Source organism: Heterodontus francisci, chromosome 8 (assembly GCF_036365525.1).
Source record: "Heterodontus francisci isolate sHetFra1 chromosome 8, sHetFra1.hap1, whole genome shotgun sequence".
NCBI lineage: Eukaryota > Metazoa > Chordata > Chondrichthyes > Heterodontiformes > Heterodontidae > Heterodontus > Heterodontus francisci.
This window is the reverse complement of record NC_090378.1, coordinates 118,502,955-118,528,487: the sequence shown is the minus strand read 5'-3', so window position 1 is coordinate 118,528,487 and position 25,533 is coordinate 118,502,955. Positions and strand designations below refer to the sequence as shown.

The 25,533-nt window shown below is 44.9% G+C and overlaps 1 protein-coding gene and 1 gene segment (V, D, J or C); one reads left to right on the top strand and one right to left on the bottom strand.

Annotated features, from left to right (window-relative positions):
• The window catches only part of LOC137373101 (ral guanine nucleotide dissociation stimulator-like 1), a 76,021-nt gene extending 67,368 nt beyond the window's left edge, over positions 1–8,653 (bottom strand). Inside the window, exons 1-2 of one of the 2 annotated variants that reach the window (XM_068037973.1) lie at positions 8,350–8,653; positions 5,920–6,076 (exon numbers count right to left, since the gene is read on the bottom strand). The gene's annotated coding sequence lies outside the window, so the exon portion shown is untranslated. The remainder of the gene's footprint in view (positions 1–5,919; positions 6,077–8,349) is intronic. The other variant, XM_068037972.1, reaches the window with a different exon arrangement.
• Positions 1–16,702, top strand: part of LOC137373103 (Ig kappa chain V region Mem5-like) — a 50,877-nt gene extending 34,175 nt beyond the window's left edge. Inside the window, 2 exon segments of the V gene segment in view lie at positions 8,105–8,143; positions 15,824–16,702. Coding sequence covers positions 8,105–8,143; positions 15,824–16,152 — 368 coding nt within the window.
• Positions 16,703–25,533: the final 8,831 nt, after the last annotated feature.

The following is a 25,533-nucleotide window of genomic DNA, read 5'->3' as shown; positions in this document are numbered from 1 at the left end:
ACACAGTCCCACCTCCTGTACTGACACATCCCACAGTTATATTTAATATATAATAATGGACACACAGTCCCACCTCCTGTACTGACACATCCCACAGTTATATCTAATATATAATAATGGACACACAGTCCCACCTCCTGGACTGACACGTCCCACAGTTATATATAAGACATAATATTGGACACACAGTCCCACCTCCTGTACTGACACATCCGACAGTTATATATAATATATAATATTGGACAGACAGCCACACCTCCTGTCCTGACAGATCCCACTGTTATCTAGAATATATAATAATGGGCTCACAGTCCCACGTCCTGTACTGACACATCCCACAGTTATATATAATATATGTTCATGGACACACAGTCCCACCTCCCGCACTGACACATCCCACAGTTATATATAAGACATAATATTGGACACACGGTCCCACCTCCTGTACTGACACATCCGACAGTTATCTAGAATATATAATCATGGACACACAGTCCCACCTCCCGCACTGACACATCCGACAGTTATATATAATATATATTAATGGACACACAGTCCCACCTCCTGCACTGACACATCCCTCATTTATATATGATATATAATAATGGACACACAGTCCCACCTCCCGAACTGACACATCCCACAGTTATATATAATATATAATAATGGACGCACAGTCCCACCTCCTCGACTGACACGTTCCACACTTATATATAATATATAATAATGGACACACAGTCCCACCTCCTGTACTGACACATCCCACAGTTATATATAATATATAATAATGGACACACAGTCCCACCTCCCGCACTGACACATCCCACAGTTATATATAATATATAATAATGGACACACAGTCCCACCTCCTCGACTGACACTTTCCACAGTTATATATAATATATAATAAGGGACGCACAGTCCCACCTCCTCGACTGACACGTTCCACAGTTATATATAATATATAATAATGGACGCACAGTCCCACCTCCTCGACTGACACATTCCACAGTTATATATAATATATAATAATGGACGCATAGTCCCACCTCCCACACTGACACGTTCCACAGTTATATATAATATATAATAATGGACACACAGTCCCACCTCCCTCACTGACACATCCCACAGTTATATATAATATATAATATTGGACACACAGTCCCACCTCCTGCACTGACACATCCCACAGTTATACATAATATATAATATTGGACACACAGTCCCACCTCCTGCACTGACACATCCCACAATTATAAATTATTTATAATAATGGACTCACAGTCCCACCTCCTGCACTGACACATCCCACAGTTATACATAATATATAATATTGGATACACAGTCCCACCTCCCGCACTGACACATCCCACAATTATATATTATATATAATAATGGACTCACAGTCCCACCTCCTCTACTGACACAACCCACAGTTATATATAATATATAATAATGGACACACAGTCCCACCTCCCGCACTGACACATCCCACAATTATATATTATATATAATAATGGACTCACAGTCCCACCTCCTCTACTGACACAACCCACAGTTATATATAATATATAATAATGGACACACAGTCCCACCTCCCGCACTGACACATCCCACAGTTATATATAATATATAATAATGGACACACAGTCCCACCTCCCGCACTGACACATCCCACAGTTATATATAATAGATAATAATGGACACACAGTCCCACCTCCTGCACTGACACATCCCACATTTATATATTATATATAATAATGGACACAAAATCCCACCTCCCGCTCTGACACATCCCACAGTTATATATAATATATAATAATCGACACACAGTCCCACCTCCTGTCCTGACACATCCCTCAGTTATATATAATATATAATAATGGACACACAGTCCCACCTCCTGCACTGACACATCCCACAGTTATATATAAAATATAATAATGGACACACAGTCCCACCCCCTGTACTGACACATCCCACTGTTATCTAGAATATATAATAATGGGCTCACAGTCCCACGTCCTGTACTGACACATCCTACAGTTATATATAATATATGTTCATGGACACACAGTCCCACCTCCCGCACTGACACATCCCACAGTTATATATAATATATAATAATGGACACACAGTCCCACCTCCTGCACTGACACATCCCACATTTATATATAATATATAATAATGGACACACAGTCCCACCTCCTGTACTGACACATCCCACAGTTATATCTAATATATAATAATGGACACACAGTCCCACCTCCTGGACTGACACGTCCCACAGTTATATATAATATATAATATTGGACAGACAGCCCCACCTCCTGTCCTGACAGATCCCACTGTTATCTAGAATATATAATAATGGGCTCACAGTCCCATGTCCTGTACTGACACATCCCACAGTTATATATAATATATGTTCATGGACACACAGTCCCACCTCCCGCACTGACACATCCCACAGTTATATATAAGACATAATATTGGACACACAGTCCCACCTCCTGTACTGACACATCCGACAGTTATCTAGAATATATAATAATGGACACACAGTCCCACCTCCCGCACTGACACATCCGACAGTTATATATAATATATAATAATGGACACACAGTCCCACCTCCTGCACTGACACATCCCACATTTATATATGATATATAATAATGGACACACAGTCCCACCTCCCGCACTGACACATCCCACAGTTATATATAATATATAATAATGGACACACAGTCCCACCTCCCGCACTGACACATCCCACAGTTATATATAATATATAATAATGGACACACAGTCCCACCTCCCGAACTGACACATCCCACAGTTATATATAATATATAATAATGGACGCACAGTCCCACCTCCTCGACTGACACGTTCCACAGTTATATATAATATATAATAATGGACACACAGTCCCACCTCCTGTACTGACACATCCCACAGTTATATATAATATATAATAATGGACACACAGTCCCACCTCCCGCACTGACACATCCCACAGTTATATATAATATATAATAATGGACACACAGTCCCACCTCCTGTACTGACACATCCCACAGATATATATAATATATATTAATGGACGCACCGTGCCACCTCCTCGACTGACACGTTCCACAGTTATATATAATATATAATAATGGACAGACAGTCCCACCTCCCGCACTGACACATCCCACAGTTATATATAATATATAATAATGGACACACAGTCCGACCTCCTGTACTGACACATCCCACAGATATATATAATATATATTAATGGACGCACCGTGCCACCTCCTCGACTGACACGTTCCACAGTTATATATAATATATAATAATGGACACACAGTCCCACCTCCCGCACTGACACATCCCACAGTTATATATAATATATAATAATGGACACACAGTCCCACCTCCTGTACTGACATCCCACAGTTATATATAATATATAATAATGGACGCACAGTCCCACCTACCCGACTGACATGTTCCACATTTATATATAATATATAATAATGGACACACAGTCCCACCTCCCGCACTGACACATCACACAGTTATATATAATATATAATAATGGACACACAGTCCCACCTCCTGGACTGACACATCCCACAGTTATATATAATATATAATAATGGACAGACAGTCCCACCTCCCGCACTGACACATCCCACAGTTATAGATAATATATAATAATGGACACACAGTCCCACCTCCCGCACTGACACATCCCACAGTTATATATAATATATAATAATGGACGCACAGTCCCACCTACCCGACTGACATGTTCCACATTTATATATAATATATAATAATGGACTCACAGCCCACCTCCCGCACTGACACATTCCACAGTTATAGATAATATATAATAATGAACACACAGTCCCACCTCCTCGACTGACACGTTCCACAGTTATATATCATATATAATAATGGACGCACAGTCCCACCTACCCGACTGACACGTTCCACAGTTATATATAATATATAATAAGGGACGCACAGTCCCACCTCCTCGACTGACACGTTCCACAGTTATATATAATATATAATAAGGGACGCACAGTCCCACCTCCTCGACTAACACGTTCCACAGTTATATATAATATATAATAAGGGACGCACAGCCCCACCTCCTCGACTGACACGTTCCACAGTTATATATAATATATAATAAGGGACGCACAGTCCCACCTCCTCGACTAACACGTTCCACAGTTATATATAATATATAATAAGGGACGCACAGTCCCACCTCCTCGACTGACACGTTCCACTGTTATATATAATATATAATATGGGACGCACAGTCCCACCTCCCGCACTGACACATCCCACAGTTCTAGATAATATATAATAAGGGACGCACAGTCCCACCTCCTCGACTGACACGTTCCACTGTTCTATATAATATATAATAATGGATGCACAGTCCGACCTCCTGCACTGATACATCCCACAGTTATATATAATATATAATAATGGACACACAGTCCCACCTCCTGCACTGACACATCCCACAGTTATATATAATATATAATAATGGACGCACAGTCCCACCTCCTGCACTGACACATCCCACAGTTATATATAATATATAATAATGGACACACAGTCCCAATTTCTCTACTGACACATCCACCGTTATATATAATATATAATAATGGACACACAGTCCCAATTTCACTACTGACACATCCACAGTTATATATAATATATAATAATGGATACACAGTCCCACCTCCTGTACTGACACATCCCACAGTTATATATAATAGTTAATAATGGACACACAGTCCCACCTCCTGTACCGACACATCCCACAGTTATATATAATATATAATAATGGACACACAGTCACACCTCCTGCACTGACACATCCCACAGTTATATATAATATATAATAATGGACACACAGTCCCACCTCCTGTACTGACACATCCCACAGTTATATATAATAGTTAATAATGGACACACAGTCCCACCTCCTGTACCGACACATCCCACAGTTATATTTATTATATAATAAACAGACCTTCTATTAAAACAGTTGCTTCAATCTCCTGTCTTATCTATCTGGGAAATATTTGCTGTTTTGTGCATTGCTGCCACATGTGTCGATGAGAGTGTTGACAGAAACATTCCCCTGAACGGTGTGAGGAATTGAGAAAGGATGGAGGAGTTTAGAGAGGACGAGGAGCTGCTGTCTTCATCAGTGAGAATCTCACAGCTCTGGAGATTTGACATTTTGCTTCATTCGATTCTCTCTGGGTTCTCGTGGAGTCGCTTCATGAGCACAGACTAATTATTGATCATTATTATTGACCCCCCATCCCAGGTCAGACACCCCAGGTCAGTTACTATGGAAACAGGTTTCTTATCATCTGATTGGACAATCTGGATGACACAATTTTCACCAATCAAAATCCAATTTAGAAAAGTGTCGAAATGAATAAAACTGAAATCATAAATAGAAAGCAAACTGAACAAATTAAAGCCTGATGTTATTTCCACGATCCACTACACACTCCTGTCCCTGTGGTGCCCACTGCAGCCTGAAGGCCTCAAGTGACCCAGCAGACACCCCCTGCTCCTTCTCCAGGGCCACCCGGGTGGGGACAATGCCATGGTAGAGAGACTGGCAGCCAGTGCCACCACCCCCATGGGTCCCATCCAACTCGGGCCTGTGGATGGACACCTTGGCCAGGCCCAGGAGCAGACCCACGAGGAGGGGCCTCCAACCTGCCCAGTCCCCTCTGCACTGGGTGGCCAAAGATCAGGAGTGTGGGCCTGAATTGGAACCAGAGGATGAGGAGCAGCCCCTTCAAATAATGGAACAGGGGCCACAACCTCTCCCACTCCATGTAGACATGATCCACCGACTCTGAAACTCACTGTTTTCAAATGGTCCATGAGGAAGAGCAGAGTCAGCAACAGAAACATCACATTTACAGAAACACTCCTCCCCTTTTTTCCAGGGCACAGGCAGGTGAGCTCGGTTAGCTGGGAGATTTTCATTTTCCAGGAATTGAGTGGCTCCAGGTTTTTCCATCTGATGTGGTGGGAAGAGCAGCTGGAAGATTTATCATCGACAAGTAGAATTCCCAACTTTCCCAAGCACGGCAGCATGGAATTCAAACAGAGAGAGAGAGTGAAGCAGAGACAGCAGGAGAGAGAGAGAAACAGAGACAGTGGGAGAGAGAGAATGACAGAAAGAGAGACAGTGAGAGAGAGAGAGAGAGATAAAGAGAGACAGTAGGAGAGAGAGAGAAAGTGCTAGAGAGAGACAGATAGAGAGAGAGAAAGAGTGAGAGAAAGAGAATGAGAGAAAGAGAGAGAGGGAGATAGTGAGATAGACAGAGGGAAAGAGCACAAGAGGGACAGCGTGAGAGAGAGAGATGGCTGGTTGGCCCAGTGGACATTGGGACTCTGACTTCTGGCCTATATGAGGGTCCCGAGCCTGCCCATGTCATCAGCACTCGCCGGAGCAACTTTCTGGGAGGCAGCCTCTTAATTGGTCACCTCCACACTCACTGTCCTATTAATGATGGCAGTCAGGCTCCCGAGCCTGCAGGCCCAATCAGAGGGCCCACAGTGATGTCAGGCTGGCAGCTCCACCGGGAGAGGTGGGCCCTGCTGAAACAGGCAGGCGAGAGTGAGGGCCCCTCAACATGGAGACGCCCTTGGCTGCCTGTAGAGGAATAGTAAAATAAAAAGGGCTGAAGCCAGTTGGGCCATCAGGTTGAAGAGGGTTAGGGTTAGGAAACTCCTCCACAGGATTATTAACAGGCGGGACTGCAGCTTTTCATCCCTGTAGCTCTGTCATTGGGACATAGAGTCTCCGTCTCCGATGGTCCCCAGGCCTGCTGCCGGGAGGCCTCCTCCATTGAGCTGGTGGCCTCCGCACTCGGGGGTGGGGAGGCCGCTCCGACGTTGGTAAAATACCAGCACCGGCTCAAAAATGGCCCCTAAATGTGAACTTCATTGCTCGAATTGTCTGCCCATCTCCATGGAGGCAGCAGATGACCGGTTCCCAGTACACCCATGGGAAAGTAACCCGGAGGCGGGAATGTGTCAGGGAGCCATGTTGACACGGCTCGTCGTATTTTTCCCAGTCCTGCCCAACCTCCAAATGAGAACCCCGTCTCCATGGCACCGGGAGAATTCATCCCAGTCTGTTAGAGACAGAGAGAGAGAAAGTGAGAGAGAGAGAAAGAGAGAGAGAGTGAGAGGGAGAAAAAGAGAGACAGAGTGAGAAAGGGAGACAAAGTGAGAGAGTGAGAGAGAGAGAAAGAGAGAGATAGTGAGAGGGAGAAAAAGAGAGACAGAGTGAGACTGAATGAGAGAGAGTGAGAGTGAGAAAGAGAGTGAGTGAGAGAGAGAGAAAGAGAGAGACAGTGAGAGGGAGAAAAAGAGAGACAGAGTGAGAGAGTGAGAGAGAGTGAGAAATAGAGACAGAGTGAGAGAGAGACAGAGTGAGAGAGTGAGAGAGAGAGAAAGAGAGAGATAGTGAGAGGGAGAAAAAGAGAGACAGAGTGAGGCAGAATGAGAGAGTGAGAGGGAGAAAGAGAGAGAGAGTGAGAGAGAAAGAAAGAGAGAGACAGTGAGAGGGAGAAAAAGAGAGACAGAGTGAGGGAGTGAGAGAGAGTGAGAAAGAGAGACAGAGTGAGTGAGAGAAAGAGAGAGACAGATTGAGAGAGAGTGTGAGAGAGAGAGAGCGTGTGACAGAGACAGAGTAACAGGGAGTGAGAGAGAGGGACATAATGAGAGAGTGAAAGAGACAGAGTGAGAGAAAACAATGAGAGAGAGACAGAATGTGAGAGAAACCCAAAGTAGCAGAGACAGAGTGTGACACACTGTGAATGACACACACAGACAGAGACAGACAGAAGCACACATAGAGACAGAGACAAATAGATATATATAGAGAGAGTGTGAGAGACAGAGACACACATACACACAGGCAAAGAGTGACAGAGAAAGAGACACAGTGACAGTGAAAGACAGAGAGAGGGTGAGAGTGAGTGAGTGAAACAGAGAGCAGAGGATATTGTACAGCCCCTGCACTGGAAGCTGTCAGTGTGGTTTACGTTCGGTAAAGGAACCAAGCTCAGACTGAGTAAGTAAACCTCAATCCTCCGTTATTAATCCTTTAAATACTGAAACTTTCGAAAACACAAATGCTGAATAGTGGAAGGTGTTAGTAAGGAGCTGCAGTCAATGAAATGGTTCATTGAAGAGCACTGTGTATAACAGGGTGCCCAGCTGTATTTCTTTAGTTACATTCCCCCTTTAACCAGCAAGATATAAGTAACCAACTTTTACCGAGTGTGTAGAGGAGATCTGGACGTTTGCAGACTGTGGTCACATTCCTGCTCCATGGAGTGAAATCCCTCACTAGACTCCTGCCAGTCTCAGTGTGAGCTCTGGGTCTCTGTCACAGTCTCTGATAGAACTGATCTCAGCACCAGCACAGTGAGACACCAAGGTCCCACCTCCCCCAGCTTTAACTCTGCTCTGTCCACTCCCTGCTTATCTCTTGTCAAAGTTCTGATGACAAACAGCGACAGCAGGGCTCCCAATCCAGTGGCTTCAGTGTTCCAGGGTTTTGGGGAGACTCTCAGTTGCTTTGTCTTTGGGTCAAGTTCAGGTCGATTGTTCTGACCAGGTGATGAAAGTCTCTAGGGGTCTTTCACAGCCTTCACCTGGTCTTACTGTAACAAGATTTAATTTGAAACACACTGTGTGAGGCAAAGAAATGAGCACAAACAGGTTTTCTTAGGTTTAAAGAAGAAAGGTGAAATTTATTAAAACTTAAACTAAAACTCTAATTCAGTTAACGCGTACGGATACACGCCATGCCCCATGCTAGCATGCATATGCGATACACACATGCAAATAGAGACAGAAAAGAGCAGAAGAAAAATAAAGTGCAGAGGTTTGAGGCAATCTCTGAAGAGAGTTTTTGTTACTGTGCTTCGAGCTCACTGTAGTCCTTGCTTGTCGGTAGGTGTTGCTTTTCATTGGGGCCCAGTATTCTTCTTAAACCTTGTTCACTGTGGGAGACTTTTCCCTCTTGCGGTTCATATGTCTTCAATGATTCCTGAAGCTGGTCAGAGAGATGAAAGCCAATGGGAGAGAGACAGTGGCAAGCCAGCCATGAAAAGTCTTTTCAGTCCAGGAGCAAACAGCTTTCTGAGTTCAAATTCTCTGTGGCAAGTTCAAATTCAAAAAACTACAACAGCCAGTTAGTCATGTGACTAAACTGGTCTGGCCATGTCCGATGGTGTAGTCGGCCATCTTAGCAGTCAAGCTGGAATGGGAGCTCCTCCATCCTCAATGTCTGGTAATCAAAAGTCCATTGTGGATTGAATTTGTCAGGAAATGGTCTTTTGTCCCTTCCAAGTTCTGTCTGTTATTATGCCAATGTCTTTCCAGTCAAGGGCCTGGTGTTGTTTTTTAAAAACAAGTTATTTCTTTACTCCAGCAACAGATTAAAAAGCAGTGTTCATATGGTGAAATTAATGTGCCTCATTCTTGGCAGGTGGGGGCCTGCATGACACTGATATTTATCTCTGAACCGATGTCACTGAAAATGTTCATTTACCTCATTGCTGTTTGTGGGATCTTGCTGTGCACAAATTGTCTGCCACATTTCCTGCATTCAAACAGTGACTGCTCTTTAAACAAGTCCTTCATTGTCTGTAAATGACTTTGGGAGGTCCTGAGGTGTGAAATACCCGACATAAATACAAGTCTTTCTTTTCCTTTTATTAACCGGGAGCTCCCACAATACCCTGTTGATTAAAGCTGAACCCAGCAGAAAATCCACATAAAACCGACTAATGTTTGTCTGATTTGTCTGTGTGTTTATTAGACATGACTGAGCAGATAGCAAGAGTTTCAGCAGCAACAAAGGTGTTACTCTAGTGCCCCTCCCACTTTCCCCATCGACTTACATAATACTTACGGGGAAAGGGCTCAGCACCTGCCATCGACTGGTTAAATGTCACCCCTCTAGACTACAGGTCTCCCACAATCTGCTCTCCATCTCTCTCCTGAAGGCACTATCTCTGGCTGGGGCACAGCTCCACCCTCCCCAAGTGGCCTCATTCCTCCAAGTGTGAGCCGGGAGGGTGAGAATGGCAGGCTATTCGACTGTGAGGTGTTAGTGTTGCCTCAGTGGGTAGCACTCTCACCTCTGAGTCAGAATGTCGTGGCTTCAGGTCCCACTCCAGAGGCTGGAGCACATAATCCAGACTGACACTGCAGTGCAGTATTGAGGGAGTGCTGCATTGTCAGAGGTGCTGTCTTTCAGTTGAGACAAACTGACGTCTGCCCTCTCAGGTGGATGTAAAGGATCCCACTGCACTATTAGAAGAGCAGGGGAATTCTCCTCGGTGTTCTGGACAATGTTTATCACTCAACCAACAGCACTGAAAATCAGATTATCTGCTCATTATCACTCAGCTGTCTGGGATCTTGCTGTGCACAATTGGCCGTAAAACACTTTGGGACATCCTGAGGTGGTGACAGGCACTATAGAAATGCAAGTCTTTCTTTGAGTTTGGAGGCTCCTGATCCTGACCCTCGCGCACACTCTCACCTTCCAGGGTTCATGGGATCATTTGGAGCAGTGACCCTGCCTGATCCCAGTACACTGAGACTGATTATAACCTCACCCTTGACCTCACCCCAGTGTTGGACAAGAAGGTTTTAAATGAAATCGAAAACCTTCTACACCGACACCCAACATGAATCCTTTCTGACATGTGTTGATACAAGTCTGCTCCAGTGTTCTCAGAGAAAGTTCTCCGGATGTGTGTGTGATCTGAGATTTGTTAACACTGAGCCTGTTTCCTCCGGATAGACTGATCTATAGTTCGAGCTTCCTGTCAGGTTAACAGTGTCTTAAAGGGACACTGAGTCTTTAAACACTCTTACTATTAACCATTTCAGTGCTGAATTGGTGATAAACCTTCATTAGAGACGTTTAAACAGAGAAACATAGAAAGATTTACAATGCAGATGAGGCCATTCGGCCCATGGTGTCCATGCCAGCTGAAAATGAGTTAACAAACCTAATCCCACTTTCCAGCTCTTATTCCCATATCCCTGTAGGTTTCGGCACCTCAAGTGCATATCCAAGTGTTTTTTCAATGTGATGAGAGTTTCTGCCTCTACCACCCTTTCAGGCAGTGAGTTCCAGACCCCCAACACCCTCTGGGTGAAAATATTACTCCTCAATTCACCTCTCATCCTTCCACCAATTAATTTAAATCTATGCCGCTGGGTTATTGACCTCTCTGCTGCGGGAAGTAGGTCCTTCCTATCCACTCTATCTAGGCCCCTCATAATTTTATACACCTCAATTAAATCTCCCCTCAGTCTCCTCTGTTCCAGAGATAACAATCCCAGCCGATCCTATCTTTCCTCATAGGTAAAATTCTCCATTCCTGGTAACATCCTCGTAAATCTCCTCTGTACCCCCTCTTGTTTGATCACATCCTTCCTGTAATGTGGTGACCAGAACTGTACACAGTTTTCTAGCTGTGGTCTAACTAGTGTTTTCTACAGTTCTGGCATAACCTCCTTACCCTTATACTCCAGGCCTCAGCGAATAAGGGCAAGCATCCCGTAAGCCTTCTTAACCACCTTATCGAGCTGTCCTGCTACCTTCAGGGATCTGTGGACATGAACTCCAAGGTCCCTCAGTTCCTCTACACTTCTCAGTATCATCCCATTTATTGGATATTCCTTTGCCTCGTTTGTCCTCCCCAAATGCATTACCTCACATTTCTCTGGACTGAATTCCATTTGCTATTTTTCTGCCCACCTGACCAGTCCATTGATATCTTCCTGCAGTCTACAGCCTTTTTCCTCATTATCAACCGCAAGGCCTATTTTTGTATCATCTGCAAACTTCTTAATACCCCTTCCATTTAAATCTAAATCATTGAAAGATACTATAATCAGCAGTGGACCCAGTACTGAGCCCTGCAGAACCCCACTGAAAACAGCTTTCCACTCACAAAAACACCCGTTGACAATAAAACTTTGCTTCCTGTCACTGACTCAATTTTTGATCCAATTTCCCACTTTTCCTTGGATCCCATGGGCTTTTAATTTTCTGACCAGTCTGCCATGTGGGATCTTATCAAAGGCCTTGCTAAAATCCATGTAGACTCTTTCAAACATGACGCCCACTTTGACACTCCTTGTAACCTCCTCATGAAATGTAATCGTTAGTCAGACACAAACTTCCCTTAACAAATCCATGCTGACTGTCCTGAATTAATCCCGTGCTTCTCTAAATGATGGTTTTTACTGTCTCTCAGAACTTTTTCCAATAATTTTCCCACTGCCGAGGTTATGCTGACTGATCTGTAATTACTTGGTCCATCCATTCTTTCCTTTTTAAACAACAGTAGAACATTAGCAGTCCTCCAGTCCTCAGGCACCATGCCTTTAACCAGAGAGAATTGGAAAATGAGGATCAGAGCCTCCGCTATTTCTTCCATTGCTTCTTTTGCAGCCTGGGATACATTTCACCTGGGCCTGGTGATTTATCCATTTTCAAGGATGTGAAACACCTTAATATTTCCTCCCTCACTAAGTTTATCCCATCCAAGATTTTACACTCCTCCTCCTTCACTACAATGTCTGCTTTGTCACTCTCTGTGAAAAAAGGCACAAAGTATTCATTCAGAAACATGTCCACATCCTCCGCCTCCACACACAGGTTAGGTTTTTGGACTCCAATTTACCCCGCTCTTTTCTTAGTGATTCTCCGGCTCTTTATGTATTTATTAAACATCTTTGGGTTTTCCTTGATTTTACTAGCTCATATTTTTTCATGTCCTCTCTTTGTTTCCCTAATTTCCTTTTCAATTTCACCCCTGAACTCTCTACACTTCTCCAGGTTTTCTGCAGTATCAAGATCTCAGTATCCGATATAAGTTTCCCTTTTGTACCTTATCCTACTGTGTATGCTCTTTACCATCTGCGGTAAATGGAGATTTGGGAGTCTCACCCTTTTTCTTTGTGGGAACATGTTTGTTCTGAGCCCTCACTATCTCCTCCTTGAATGCCTCCCACTGCTCTGACACTGATTTACCTTCAAGTAGCTGTTTCCAGTCTAATTCTGACAAATCACATCTCAGCTTAGTAAAATTGGCCTTTCCCCAGTTTAAAACATTTACTCTTGGTCCATCTTTATCCTTTTCTATAACTGCTCTAAATCTAACTGAATTATAATCACTGCCACTAAAACACTCTCACATTGATCCCCTTCCACCTGCCCAGATTCATTCCTGAAAACTAAGTCCAGAACTGTATCTTCTCTTGTTGGCCTTTCTACTGATGAGAAAAGTTCTCCCGAATGTATTTTAGGAATTCTGCGCCCTCTGTACCTTTTATACTGAATTTATCCCAGTTAATTTTTGGAAAGTTGAAATCCCCTCCTATTACTGGCCTGTTGTTTCTGCACTTTTCAGTAATTTGCCGACACATTTGCTCTTCTCTCTCCCTCTGACTGTTTGAGGGTCGATAGCAGGAGTCTGGAACCTGCGACTCCGGAGCCACATGTGACTCTTTAACAGCTCATTTACAGCTGCCAACCTTTTCCAGTTGGATCACATTAACATGAAAAAGGCCGAAAAAATTCAGTCAAGGAAAGTAAACTGTGTTTTTATTGTGGGGATAAAAGGCTAATCATTATGTTGTACTTTATAGTTTCAAATGATTATTTAAATGAAAAGCATCATCATTGTCTAAATGAACTTGTTTGAGTGGTACAGCTTCCATTGGAGGAACAGCTTTTATGTTTGTGACCATTATTGTTTCTAATATCACTGAGATGATAAATTATTCTGCTATTAGAAACTTCTTTTTTATTACGAGAATCAATAGCTGAAAAAATTGTCTTAATTCTGCACATCTGAATTTCAATTTTTTTTTAAAATTTTGACTTCACTGACAAAATTATACAAAAACAAGTCAAAAAAATGCAATAATTCAGAGTGAAACCTATTCTGATTTTGACTTTTTTCTATTGATACATAAATTCAATACATGTATTTTATTTATTATATATACAAAGTGTGCATTCTACCAGAGACACTTGGCAATTTAGAAGGTATTTGGTTTAGAAATGCTGAATTTTGGTCTTGACACTGCCAGTAGTTTTTATTTTAGGTAATATTTTTGAAAACAGTCTCTTCAGGTAATAAAGGTTACCGACCCCTGGTCTATATATAGTGCAGCAATGTGATTGCCCCTTTTTTGTTCCTACGTTCATTCAAATGTCCTCATTCGATGATCCTGCTTGAATATCATCCCTCCTCACAGCTGCGATTTTTTCTTTTGACTAATATTGTGAAACCCTTCTCCTTTTTTCTCTCCCTCTCTATCCCGTTGGGAAACTCAGTATCAGGAATATTGAGCTGCCATTCCTGCCCTTCTTTCAGACTCATTTCAGTAATAACTGTCATCAAGACAGCATTTGAGTCTGGAATCAAGGAGCCCGAGCAAAACTAGAGTCAGTGTGAATCAGGGGGAAATCTCTCGACTGTTTGGAGTCATACCTAGCGCAAAGGAAGATAGCTGTGGTTGTTGGAGGTCAATCATCTCAGCTCCAGGACGTCACTGCAGGAGTTCCTCAGCATAGTGTCCTAGGCCCAACCATCTTCAGCTGCTTCATCAATGACCTTCCCTCCACCATAAGGTCAGAAGAGGGGATGTTCGCTGATGATTGCACAACCTTCAGCACCATTCGCGAATCCACAGAAACGGAAACAGACTATCTAGAAATGCAGCAAAACCTGGACACTGTCCACGCTTGGGCTGATAAGTAACAAGTAACATTCGCGTGACACAAGTGAAAGGCAATGACTATCTCAAATAAGAAAGAATCTAACCATCTCCCCTTGACATTCAATGGCATTACGATCGCTGAATCCCCCACTATCAACATCCTGAGGGTTACCATTGACCAGAACCTGAACTGCAGTAGCCCTGTAAATACTGTGGCTACAAGAGCAGGTCAAAGGCTGGCCACCTAGGAGGAAAGGCCAGCAGTTGTATGGGAACACCAACACCTGCAAGTTCTCCTCCAAGCCACACACCATCCTGACTTGGAACTATATCGCCGTTCCTTCACTGTCACTGGGTCAAAATCCTGGAACTCCCTGCCTAACAGCACTGTGGGTGTACCTACCCCACATGGACTGCAGCAGTTCAAGAAGGCAGCTCACCACCACCTTCTCAAGGGCTATTAGTGATGGGCAATAAATGCTGGCCTGGCCAGCGACGCCCACATCCCATGAATGAATAAAAAAAACTACCATATCATACTTCCAAGAGCAGTCGAACACAATTTAACCAGTTGAACATCAAACCATCCACTGTCTTTGTATTTTAGACTAAACCTAGCAAGCGAGGCAAATTAAGAAGTGATGGTGCTCATTTCTAACGATTCAACACCAGCCGTAGTTCATTAACTCAGCTGTCTGTTATCTGATGTGACATATCCAAACACAGAAACACCCACAGAAACATACACATAAATATACACATAGAACACACAAATATACACAGAGAATACACAAATGTACAGACAGAACACACAAATAAATACATGAAACACACAAATATATACAGAGGACACACAAATATACCGACAAAAGACACAAATATATACATAAAACACACAAATATATACAGAGAGCAAAAAATATACAAATAGAACACAGAAATACACAAACATGCAGTGATTAACAGTTTTTCTCTTCTCTTTCAGGCCGAGAGAAGTCTCAACCCACACTGACCCTGATGCCCCCCTCGCCGGAGGAGGTCAAGGCCAAGGGCACTGCCACCCTGGTGTGCCTTGCCGATCACTTCTATCCCGATGAAGTGGGGGTGGAGTGGAAGAAGGACGGTGCAGCCATTTCGGCCGGAGTTCAGACCAGCAATTACCTGCGAGCTTCGGACAGCACCTACAGTGTCAGCAGCCTGCTGACCCTCTCTGGCTCTGACTGGGAGTCCAACGCCCGCTTCTCCTGTGCCCTCACCCACGAGACCCTGTCCTCTCCCCTCAGTAAGAGTGTGAGCAGATCAGAATGTGTGTAGAATGTTAGAGACAGTCCGCAGAGGAGACACAACTTTAAATATAACAGGGGTGAGCTGGGAGGATAAAGGTCATTGTCAGCACGGAATTTCAACTCTCTTCCTTCTCGTGACTGGGTCTGAGACACCTCTGAGGATCAGGGGTCAAGGCACTAAATTGGGACAGTGTAGAGGGGGCTTTACTCTGTATCTAACCCGTACTGTACCTGCCCTGGGAGTGTTTGATTGGACAATGTAGACTCGTGATGCCAAGTAAAACCTCTCTAAGATGCTGAAGACTGTCAGCTGCGCTAAAATAATATGAACCTCAGAAGTCACCGCTCAGTAAACCAGACCTCCTTCCTGCTCACCCTGCAGTTACAATTTAAAGTTTAGTCTCTGTTTAAAGCGACAGGATTCTCATGTTATTGAGAAAATCTCCACAACTGTTTTAATAAACCTTCATTCTCCCTGTGAATTTCTCCAGCTTCCTCTCACTGAGCTGTTTATTCAAGTCTTTTTACTGTAAATGTAAATCTGTAAAAGGTAATAAACATTAAGAATATTCAGTAAATGTCTCGGGAGTACTTTGGAAATGTCCCACATTCCTGTCAGTTGATTGGCTGTATTTCAGCAAGTGATTCTAATGATTGGCTGGTTAAACTCTCAATCAATAGCACATTAGCATAAGATTTGATTACAAACAGAAATACAAACATATGAATTAGGAGCAGGAGTAGGCCACTCGGCCCCTCGAACCTGCTCCACCATTCAATAAGATCATGGCTGATCTGATTGTAATCTCAACACCACATTCCCTCCTACCCATGATAACCTTTCACCCCCTTGCTTATCAAGAATCTATCTTCCTCTGCCTTAAAAATATTTATAGACTCTGCTTCCATTGCCTTTTGAGAAAGAGAGTTCCAAAGAGTCACGACCCTTGGAAATAAAAGAATTCTCAACTCTGTATTAAATGGGTGACACCTTATTTTTAAATAGTGACCCCAAGTTCTAGTTTCTTCAACAAGAAGAAACAACCTTTCCACATCCACCCTGTCAAAACCCCTCAGGAATCTTATATGTCTCCATCAAGTCACCTCTTACTCTTCTAAACTCCAGTGGATATAAACCTAACCTGTCCAACCTTTCCTCAGAGGAAAACCTGCACATTCCAAGTATTAGTCTAATAAACCTTCTCTGAACTGATTACAACACATTTACATCCTGTAGGTGTGTGTTTCGGAGTGTGTGTGGGTTACCCAATACTGTCTGTTCGGTGTGTGTGTCTGAGTGTGTGTGGGTTACCCTGTACTGTCTGTAGGTGTGTGTGTCTGCATGTGTGTGGGTTACCCTGTATTGTCTGGAGGTGTGTGTGTCTGAGTATGTGTGGGTTACCCAGTACTGTACGTCGGTGTGTGTGTCTGAGTGTGTGTGGGTTACACAGTACTGTCTGTAGGTGTGTGTGTCTGTGTGTGTGTGAGTTACCCTGTACTGTCTGTAGGTGTGTGTGTCTGCGTGTGTGTGGGTTACCCTGTACTGTCTGTAGGTGTGTGTGTCTGAGTGTGTGTGGGTTACCCTGTACTGTCTGTAGGTGTGTGTGTCTGAGTGTGTGTGGGTTACCCTGTATTGTCTGGAGGTGTGTGTGTCTGAGTGTGTGTGGGTTACCCAGGACTGTATGTCAGTGTGTGTGTCTGAGTGTGTGTGGGTTACCCAGTACTGTCTGTAGGTGTGTGTGTCTGAGTGTGTGTGGGTTACCCTGTACTGTCTGTAGGTGTGTGTATCTGAGTGTGTGTGGGTTACCCTGGACTGTCTGTAGATGTGTGTGTCTGAGTGTGTGTGGGTAACCCAGTACTGTCTGTAGGTGTGTGTGTCTGAGTGTGTGTGGGTTACCCTGTGCTGTCTGTAGGTGTGTGTGTCTGAGTGTGTGTGGGTTACCCTATACTGTCTGTAAGTGTGTGTGTCTGAGTGTGTGTGGGTTACCCTGTCCTGTCTGTAGGTGTGTGTGTCTAAGTGTGTGTGGGTTACCCTGTCCTGTCTGTAGGTGTGTGTCTCTGAGTGTGTGTGGGTTACCCAGTACTGTCTGTAGGTGTGTGTGTCTGAGTGTGTGTGGGTTACCCAGTACTGTCTGTAGTTGTGTGTGTCTGAGTGTGTGTGGGTTACCCTGTCCTGTCTGTAGGTGTGTGTCTCTGAGTGTGTGTGGGTTACCCAGTACTGTCTGTAGGTGTGTGTGTCTGAGTGTGTGTGGGTTACCCTGTCCTGTCTGTAGGTGTGTGTCTCTGAGTGTGTGTGGGTTACCCAGTACTGTCTGTAGGTGTGTGTGTCTGAGTTTGTGTGGGTTACCCTGTCCTGTCTGTAGGTGTGTGTCTCTGAGTGTGTGTGGGTTACCCAGTACTGTCTGTAGGTGTGTGAGTCTGAGTGTGGGTGTGTTATAGAATCATAGAGTTATACAGCACAGAACCAGGCCCTTCAGCCCATCGTGTCTTTGCCAACCATCAAGCACCTATCTATTCTAATCACATTTTCTGGCACTTGGCCCGTAGCCTTGTATGCTATGGCATTTCAAGTGCTCATCTAAATACATCTTAAATGTTGTGAGGGTTCCTGCCTCTACCAAGTGTTCAGGCAGTGCATTCCAGATTCGCACCACCCTCTGGGTGAAAATTCTTTTCCTCTAAGCCTCCTGCCTCTTAGCTTCAATCTATGCACACTGGTTATTGACCCCTCCACTAAGGCAAAAGGTTTCTTCCTATCTATCCTATCAATGCACCTCATAATTTTATATACCTCAATCAGGTCCTCCATCAGCCTTCTCTGCTCTAAGGAAAACAACCCTAGCCTATCCAGTCTCTCTTCATAGCTATCCAGTACTCTCAGTAGGTGTGTATGTCTAAGTATGTGTGTATTACACAGTGCAGTCATTTGGTGGGTTCCTCTGAGAATGGGTCTGTTACCCAGTACTGTCTGTAGGTGTGTGTCTCTGAGTGTGGGTGTGTTACCCAGTACTGTCTGTAGGTGCGTGTCTCTGAGTATGTGTCTTACCCAGTACTGTCTGCAGGTGTGTGTCTCTGAGTGTGTGTGTGTTAAACAGTACTGTCTGCAGGTGTGTGTCTCTGAGTGTGGGTGTGTTACCCAGTACTGTCTGTAGGTGTGTGTCTCTGAGTTTGAGTGTGTTACCCAGTACTGTCTGTAGGTGTGTGTCTCTGAGTTTGAGTGTGTTACCCAGTACTGTCTGGAGGTGTGCATCTCTGATTGTGGGTGAGTTACCCAGTTCTGTCGGTAGGTGTGTATCTCTGAGTGTGGGTGTGCTACCCAGTTCTGTCTGGAGGTGTGTATCTCTGAGTGTGGGTGTGTTACCCAGTACTGTCTGTAGGTGTGTATCTCTGAGTGTGGGTGTGTTACCCAGTTCTGTCTGGAGGTGTGTATCTCTGAGTGTGGGTATGTTACCCAGTACTGTCTGTAGGTGTGTATCTCTGAGTGTGGGTGTGTTACCCAGTACTGTCTGTAGGTGTGTGTCTCTGAGTGTGGGTGTGTTACCCAGTACTGTCTGTAGGTGTGTGTCTCTGAGTTTGAGTGTGTTACCCAGTACTGTCTGTAGGTGTGTATCTCTGAGTTTGAGTGTGTTACCCAGTTCTGTCGGTAGGTGTGTATCTCTGAGTGTGGGTGTGCTACCCAGTTCTGTCTGGAGGTGTGTATCTCTGAGTTTGGGTGTGTTAGCCTGTACTGTCTGTAGGTGTGTGTCTCTGAGTTTGAGTGTGTTACCCAGTACTGTCTATAGGTGTGTAACTCTGATTGTGGGTGAGTTACCCAGTACTGTCGGTAGGTGTGTATCTCTGAGTGTGGGTGTGTTACCCAGTTCTGTCTGGAGGTGTGTATCTCTGAGTGTGGGTGTGTTACCCAGTACTGTCTGTAGGTGTGTATCTCTGAGTGTGGGTGTGTTACCCAGTTCTGTCTGGAGGTGTGTATCTCTGAGTGTGGGTATGTTACCCAGTACTGTCTGTAGGTGTGTATCTCTGAGTGTGGGTGTGTTACCCAGTACTGTCTGTAGGTGTGTGTCTCTGAGTGTGGGTGTGTTACCCAGTACTGTCTGTAGGTGTGTGTCTCTGAGTGTGGGAGTGTTACCCAGTACTGTCTGTAGGTGTGTGTCTCTGAGTGTGGGTGTGTTACCCAGTACTGTCTGTAGGTGTGTGTCTCTGAGTGTGAGTGTGTTACCCAGTACTGTCTGTAGGTGTGTGTCTCTGAGTGTGAGTGTGTTACCCAGTACTGTCTGTAGGTGTGTGTCTCTGAGTTTGAGTATGTTACCCAGAACTGTCTGTCGGTGTGTGTCTCTGAGTTTGAGTGTGTTACCCAGTACTGTCTGTCGGTGTGTATCTCTGAGTTTGAGTGTGTTACCCGGTACTGTCTGTAGGTGTGTGTCTCTGAGTTTGAGTGTGTTACCCAGTACTGTCTGTAGGTGTGTATCTCTGAGTTTGAGTGTGTTACCCAGTACTGTCTGTAGGTGTGTATCTCTGAGTTTGAGTGTGTTACCCAGTACTGTCTGTAGGTGTGTGTCTCTGAGTTTGAGTGTGTTACCCAGTACTGTCTGTAGGTGTGTGTCTCTGAGTTTGAGTGTGTTACCCAGTACTGTCTGTAGATGTGTGTCTCTGAGTGTGGGTGTGTTACCCAGTACTGTCTGTAGGTGTGTGTCTCTGAGTGTGGGTGTGTTACCCAGTACTGTCTGTAGGTGTGTATCTCTGAGTGTGGGTGTGTTACCCAGTACTGTCTGTAGGTGTGTATCTCTGAGTTTGAGTGTGTTACCCAGTACTGTCTGTAGGTGTGTGTCTCTGAGTTTGAGTGTGTTACCCAGTACTGTCTGTAGGTGTGTGTCTCTGAGTTTGAGTGTGTTACCCAGTACTGTCTGTAGGTGTGTGTCTCTGAGTTTGAGTGTGTTACCCAGTACTGTCTGTAGATGTGTGTCTCTGAGTGTGGGTGTGTTACCCAGTACTGTCTGTAGGTGTGTGTCTCTGAGTGTGGGTGTGTTACCCAGTACTGTCTGTAGGTGTGTATCTCTGAGTGTGGGTGTGTTACCCAGTACTGTCTGTAGGTGTGTATCTCTGAGTGTGGGTGTGTTACCCAGTACTGTCTGTAGGTGTGTATCTCTGAGTTTGAGTGTGTTACCCAGTACTGTCTGTAGGTGTGTATCTCTGAGTGTGGGTGTGTTACCCAGTACTGTCTGTAGGTGTGTATCTCTGAGTTTGAGTGTGTTACCCAGTACTGTCTGTAGGTGTGGCTGCTATGTTTTGAAGATGCAATGGCACGTTTCACTATCACAGACGTCACAAGGAAAAAGGCCTTACTTTGACACTTGGAGGTGAAGAATTAGAATATGGTTTTCCAGCATACGGCCCACGGGCCTGACTTCAGCCCTGCAAAGCACTTCGGTGGGCAGCTCTATTTTTGTGAGGATCCCAGACCCACACAACGTGGCTGTGCCCAGCGGGAGAGTGTCATTCACATCCTGTCTCTGTAATCCACATTGATGGAGAATGAACAGATGGGGAATGGGCAGCAGAGACAGGGGAGCCGGAATTGTAGGGCGGGGAGTGGAAAGCGAGGAGTGGAGCGTGGAGTGGGGATTGGAGAACGGACAGTGGGGAGTGGAGAGCGTGGAGTGGGGAGTGGTGAACGGACAGTGGGGAGTAGAGAGCGTGGAGTGGGGAGTGGAGAACGGACAGTGGGGAGTGGAGAGCGTGGAGTGGGGAGTGGAGAACGGACAGTGGGGAGTGGAGAGCGTGGAGTGGAGAACGGACAGTGGGGAGTGGGGAGCGTGGAGTGGAGAACCGACAGTGGGGAGTGGAGAGCGTGGAATGGGGAGTGGAGAAAGGACAGTGGGGAGTGGAGAGCGTGGAGTGGGGAGTGGTGAACGGACAGTGGGGAGTAGAGAGCGTGGAGTGGGGAGTGGAGAACGGACAGTGGGGAGTGGAGAGCGTGGAGTGGGGAGTGGAGAACGGACAGTGGGGAGTGGAGAGCGTGGAGTGGGGAGTGGAGAACGGACAGTGGGGAGTGGAGAGCGTGGAGTGGAGAACGGACAGTGGGGAGTGGGGAGCGTGGAGTGGAGAACGGACAGTGGGGAGTGGAGAGCGTGGAATGGGGAGTGGAGAAAGGACAGTGGGGAGTGGAGAGCGTGGAGTGGGAATGGAGAACGGACAGTGGGGAGTAGAGGCGTGGAGTGGGGAGTGGAGAACGGACAGTGGGGAGTGGAGAGCGTGGAGTGGGGAGTGGAGTGTGGGTAGTGGGGAGAGGAGAGTGGGCAGTGGAGAGTGGGCAGTGGAGAGTGGGAAGTGGAGGGTGGGGAGCAGGGATCAGGGACTGGGGAGCAGGCAGTGAGGAGGAGGGAATGAGAGACAAACAGAGAAAGAGAGCAGGGAGTAAGAGAAAGAAGGGGCAGAGAGAGAGGGAGAGAGAGAGACAGAGAGAGGGGATAGTGGGACAGACAGAGGGAGACTGATAGAGAGAGTGGGGAGACAGAGGTAGGGGAGAGGGTGGGACTGAGAGGGGGAGAGAGAGATGGAGGGGGGAAAGAGAGACAGAGAGATACAGAGAGCAAGAGGAGAGAGGAAGAAAGATCAATATCTCTCTGACACATGGACATCATTCTGGAATACACTGCATCGCTACGTCAAGTGTGTGGGCAGAGATTGAGTATTAATGCAAGCAAAAACAATGTCAGGTAGGTCACTAAATCAATGTTCAACATAGTAATGAGAAAGTAAGTCAATAAATTACTTCTCATTTAAAGCTTCTTCATAAAAATGCACATTTGTTACAGTTTTCATACAAGGATACATTTTTAATGCCTTTATCGTCCGAAATGTTCTCACTGGCCCCCTACTGGAGGGTAAAAATTGTAATCTGGCCCCTGACACGAAAAGGTTGGACATCCCTGCTATCAAATCACGAAACTGGAAAGACGTGATCGAGAAACGTCTACAGATTAATTCTGACACACTACAAGATCTTCACACCAATGTTCGAAATGAGCTCACTGTTACAACGACATCTGATCTCATATTACACAACAACTGTATGGTCATTTCACACTCATTAAGAGAATGTGTTGTTAATAAAGGACACCAGGGAATAGTCACTAGCAAACAACTCCTTAGGCAAATGGTTTGGGTTCCAGGAATGAACTGAATGGCAGTGATAAAATCAATCAGTGTTTACCATGTCAACTACCCACAATGTCAAATCTTCATGATCCTCTCGTGATGTCTGAACTACCTCCAGGACCAGGGATTGTGTCAGTGTTGATTTCACAGATTTACCCACAGGTGAACACCTGCTTGTTGTCACTGACGACTACAGCAGATTCCCAATCGTGGAATTAGTTAAGTCAACTCCAACAAAAGCAGTGATTCCAAAGCTTGACCAGATCTTTACCTTGTTTGGAATCCCTCAAACAGTAAGAAGTGACAATGAACCCCCATTCAACAGCAATGAGTTCAGTAAATTCACAAACTACCTAGTGTTCACTCATAGGGAAATCACACCCCATTGGCCAAGAGCTAATGGAGAAGTCGAGACATTTATGTGAACCTTGAAAATAATGATACGTACAGCTACAGCTGTGAACAAGTCATGGGAGCAAGAGTTATATCACTTTCTTCATAATTACAGAGTGACTCCTCACTCAACTACTGGAAAACCTCCAGTCACTCTCATCTTTACACATCCTCTGTGCACACGTCTTCCTCAATTACCCTACGGAGCTAATGATCAACATATACATCAACACGATCGATATCAGAAGGATAGATTGAAGGTAAATGCAGAACGAAACATGAAACTTCGAGCTACACCATTAAAGCCAGGAGATAAAGTACTTGTGAAACGGGATGGTCATGTTGGAAAACAAACAACCCCTTATAACATCCAACCATTTGTTGTGACCAACACAAAAGGATCAATGATCACTGCTGAGCACGATTCACAAATTATCACAAGAAACGTGTCATTCTTCAAACACTGAAAACACCTCTCGTAAACATTGAATCCGATTTCAGCATCAACACCTCCGATGAAGAACATGAGTTAAATGAGACTTCACCTGATGTCAGACAATATCCTACTTGTGAGAGAAAATGCCCATCATACATAGGTGACTATCTAACGAAGTGAACTATTTATGTGTAAGTTTATACTTTACATTTTTGGAAACAAACCATTGACACATACTACATCTCTCATTTACTGAGAAGGGGAGGAATGTCGTGTTGCAGTGTTTTGAAATTGCATTGTACATTTTGTTAACTTGAAGCCACTGTAGAACACACAGGCTAGCAAAGGGAAAGTGGAAATAAAACAGAATAAAGAAGAAGCCTTTGTGTTTAACAGCCTGCAGTCTCAGTCTCACATATCTCATCCTAAACTCGGCTGAACCTCACTAAGTCCCGAGGACATCACTCTCCATTGGGCTGGAGTGGGCTGTGAGTGATTGGGCAGTGGAGAGGATCGTCACCCTCTTGGCATCGTGAGGGCAGAAGAACAGGGGGCGAGGCTGCCACAGACAATTGGGTGGCCATGTGACCAGCGGGAAGGCAGCCAGGCCTCTGGCTTTGCTGGACCATTATGTAAATCAAGTGCTCTGTGTTCTCCCACTCTGCAGTATGAGCACTCAAACAGCGGCCACAGGAATGGCTGCCGTGGTGAGTTTAAATTGGACTCACACTTGAGCTGCCCCCCAAAACCCCCGTTCCTGCATTAATTAACTGGTCACCACTGTGAAACCCGGAACTCATTTCTGTTTCCCCCCCAGGGACGGGTTTGGGACCCGGAAACAGTCCCGACGTCCATTTCCTGCCCCCGATATGAAAATCCAGCCCCATCCACCTGATTGGACAGATTCAAAGAGGGAAGTCTGGGGAAAATGGGCACAGAGTAATGAGGCAAAAATACATTCACACTTTGGAGAGGAAAGGGAGATTAGTGATGGGGTAGTTTACAAGGACACATTGGTTGAGTGTGGATTTTTTGAGGAGATGGTGATGATGATGATTTTGAGAGCGAGGGGGTCATTACCTGTGGAAAGCCCGAACCTCTGATACCTGAACTCTCCCAGTGAAGCTTTCCCTTGGCTACTTTATCTCTCTCATCATGGCTCCAAACTGTAATCTGAATAATTCCAACGGTTTTCCCTCTGTTTCCTTGTTTTCCTTATTATTCCAAACATATTCCCCTCTGAGTCAGGAATATTTACCTGATCGATGTTGTAATTTTTCTGTCACTACTTTCCATTAATGTCATCAGCTTTTACCATCGAATCCGAGAATCACACAACACTGAAGGAGGCCATTCAGCCCCTCGGGCCTGTTGTTGGAATCTGCTTTGATCTACATTTTTAAAATTCTTTCTTGGGATGTGGGT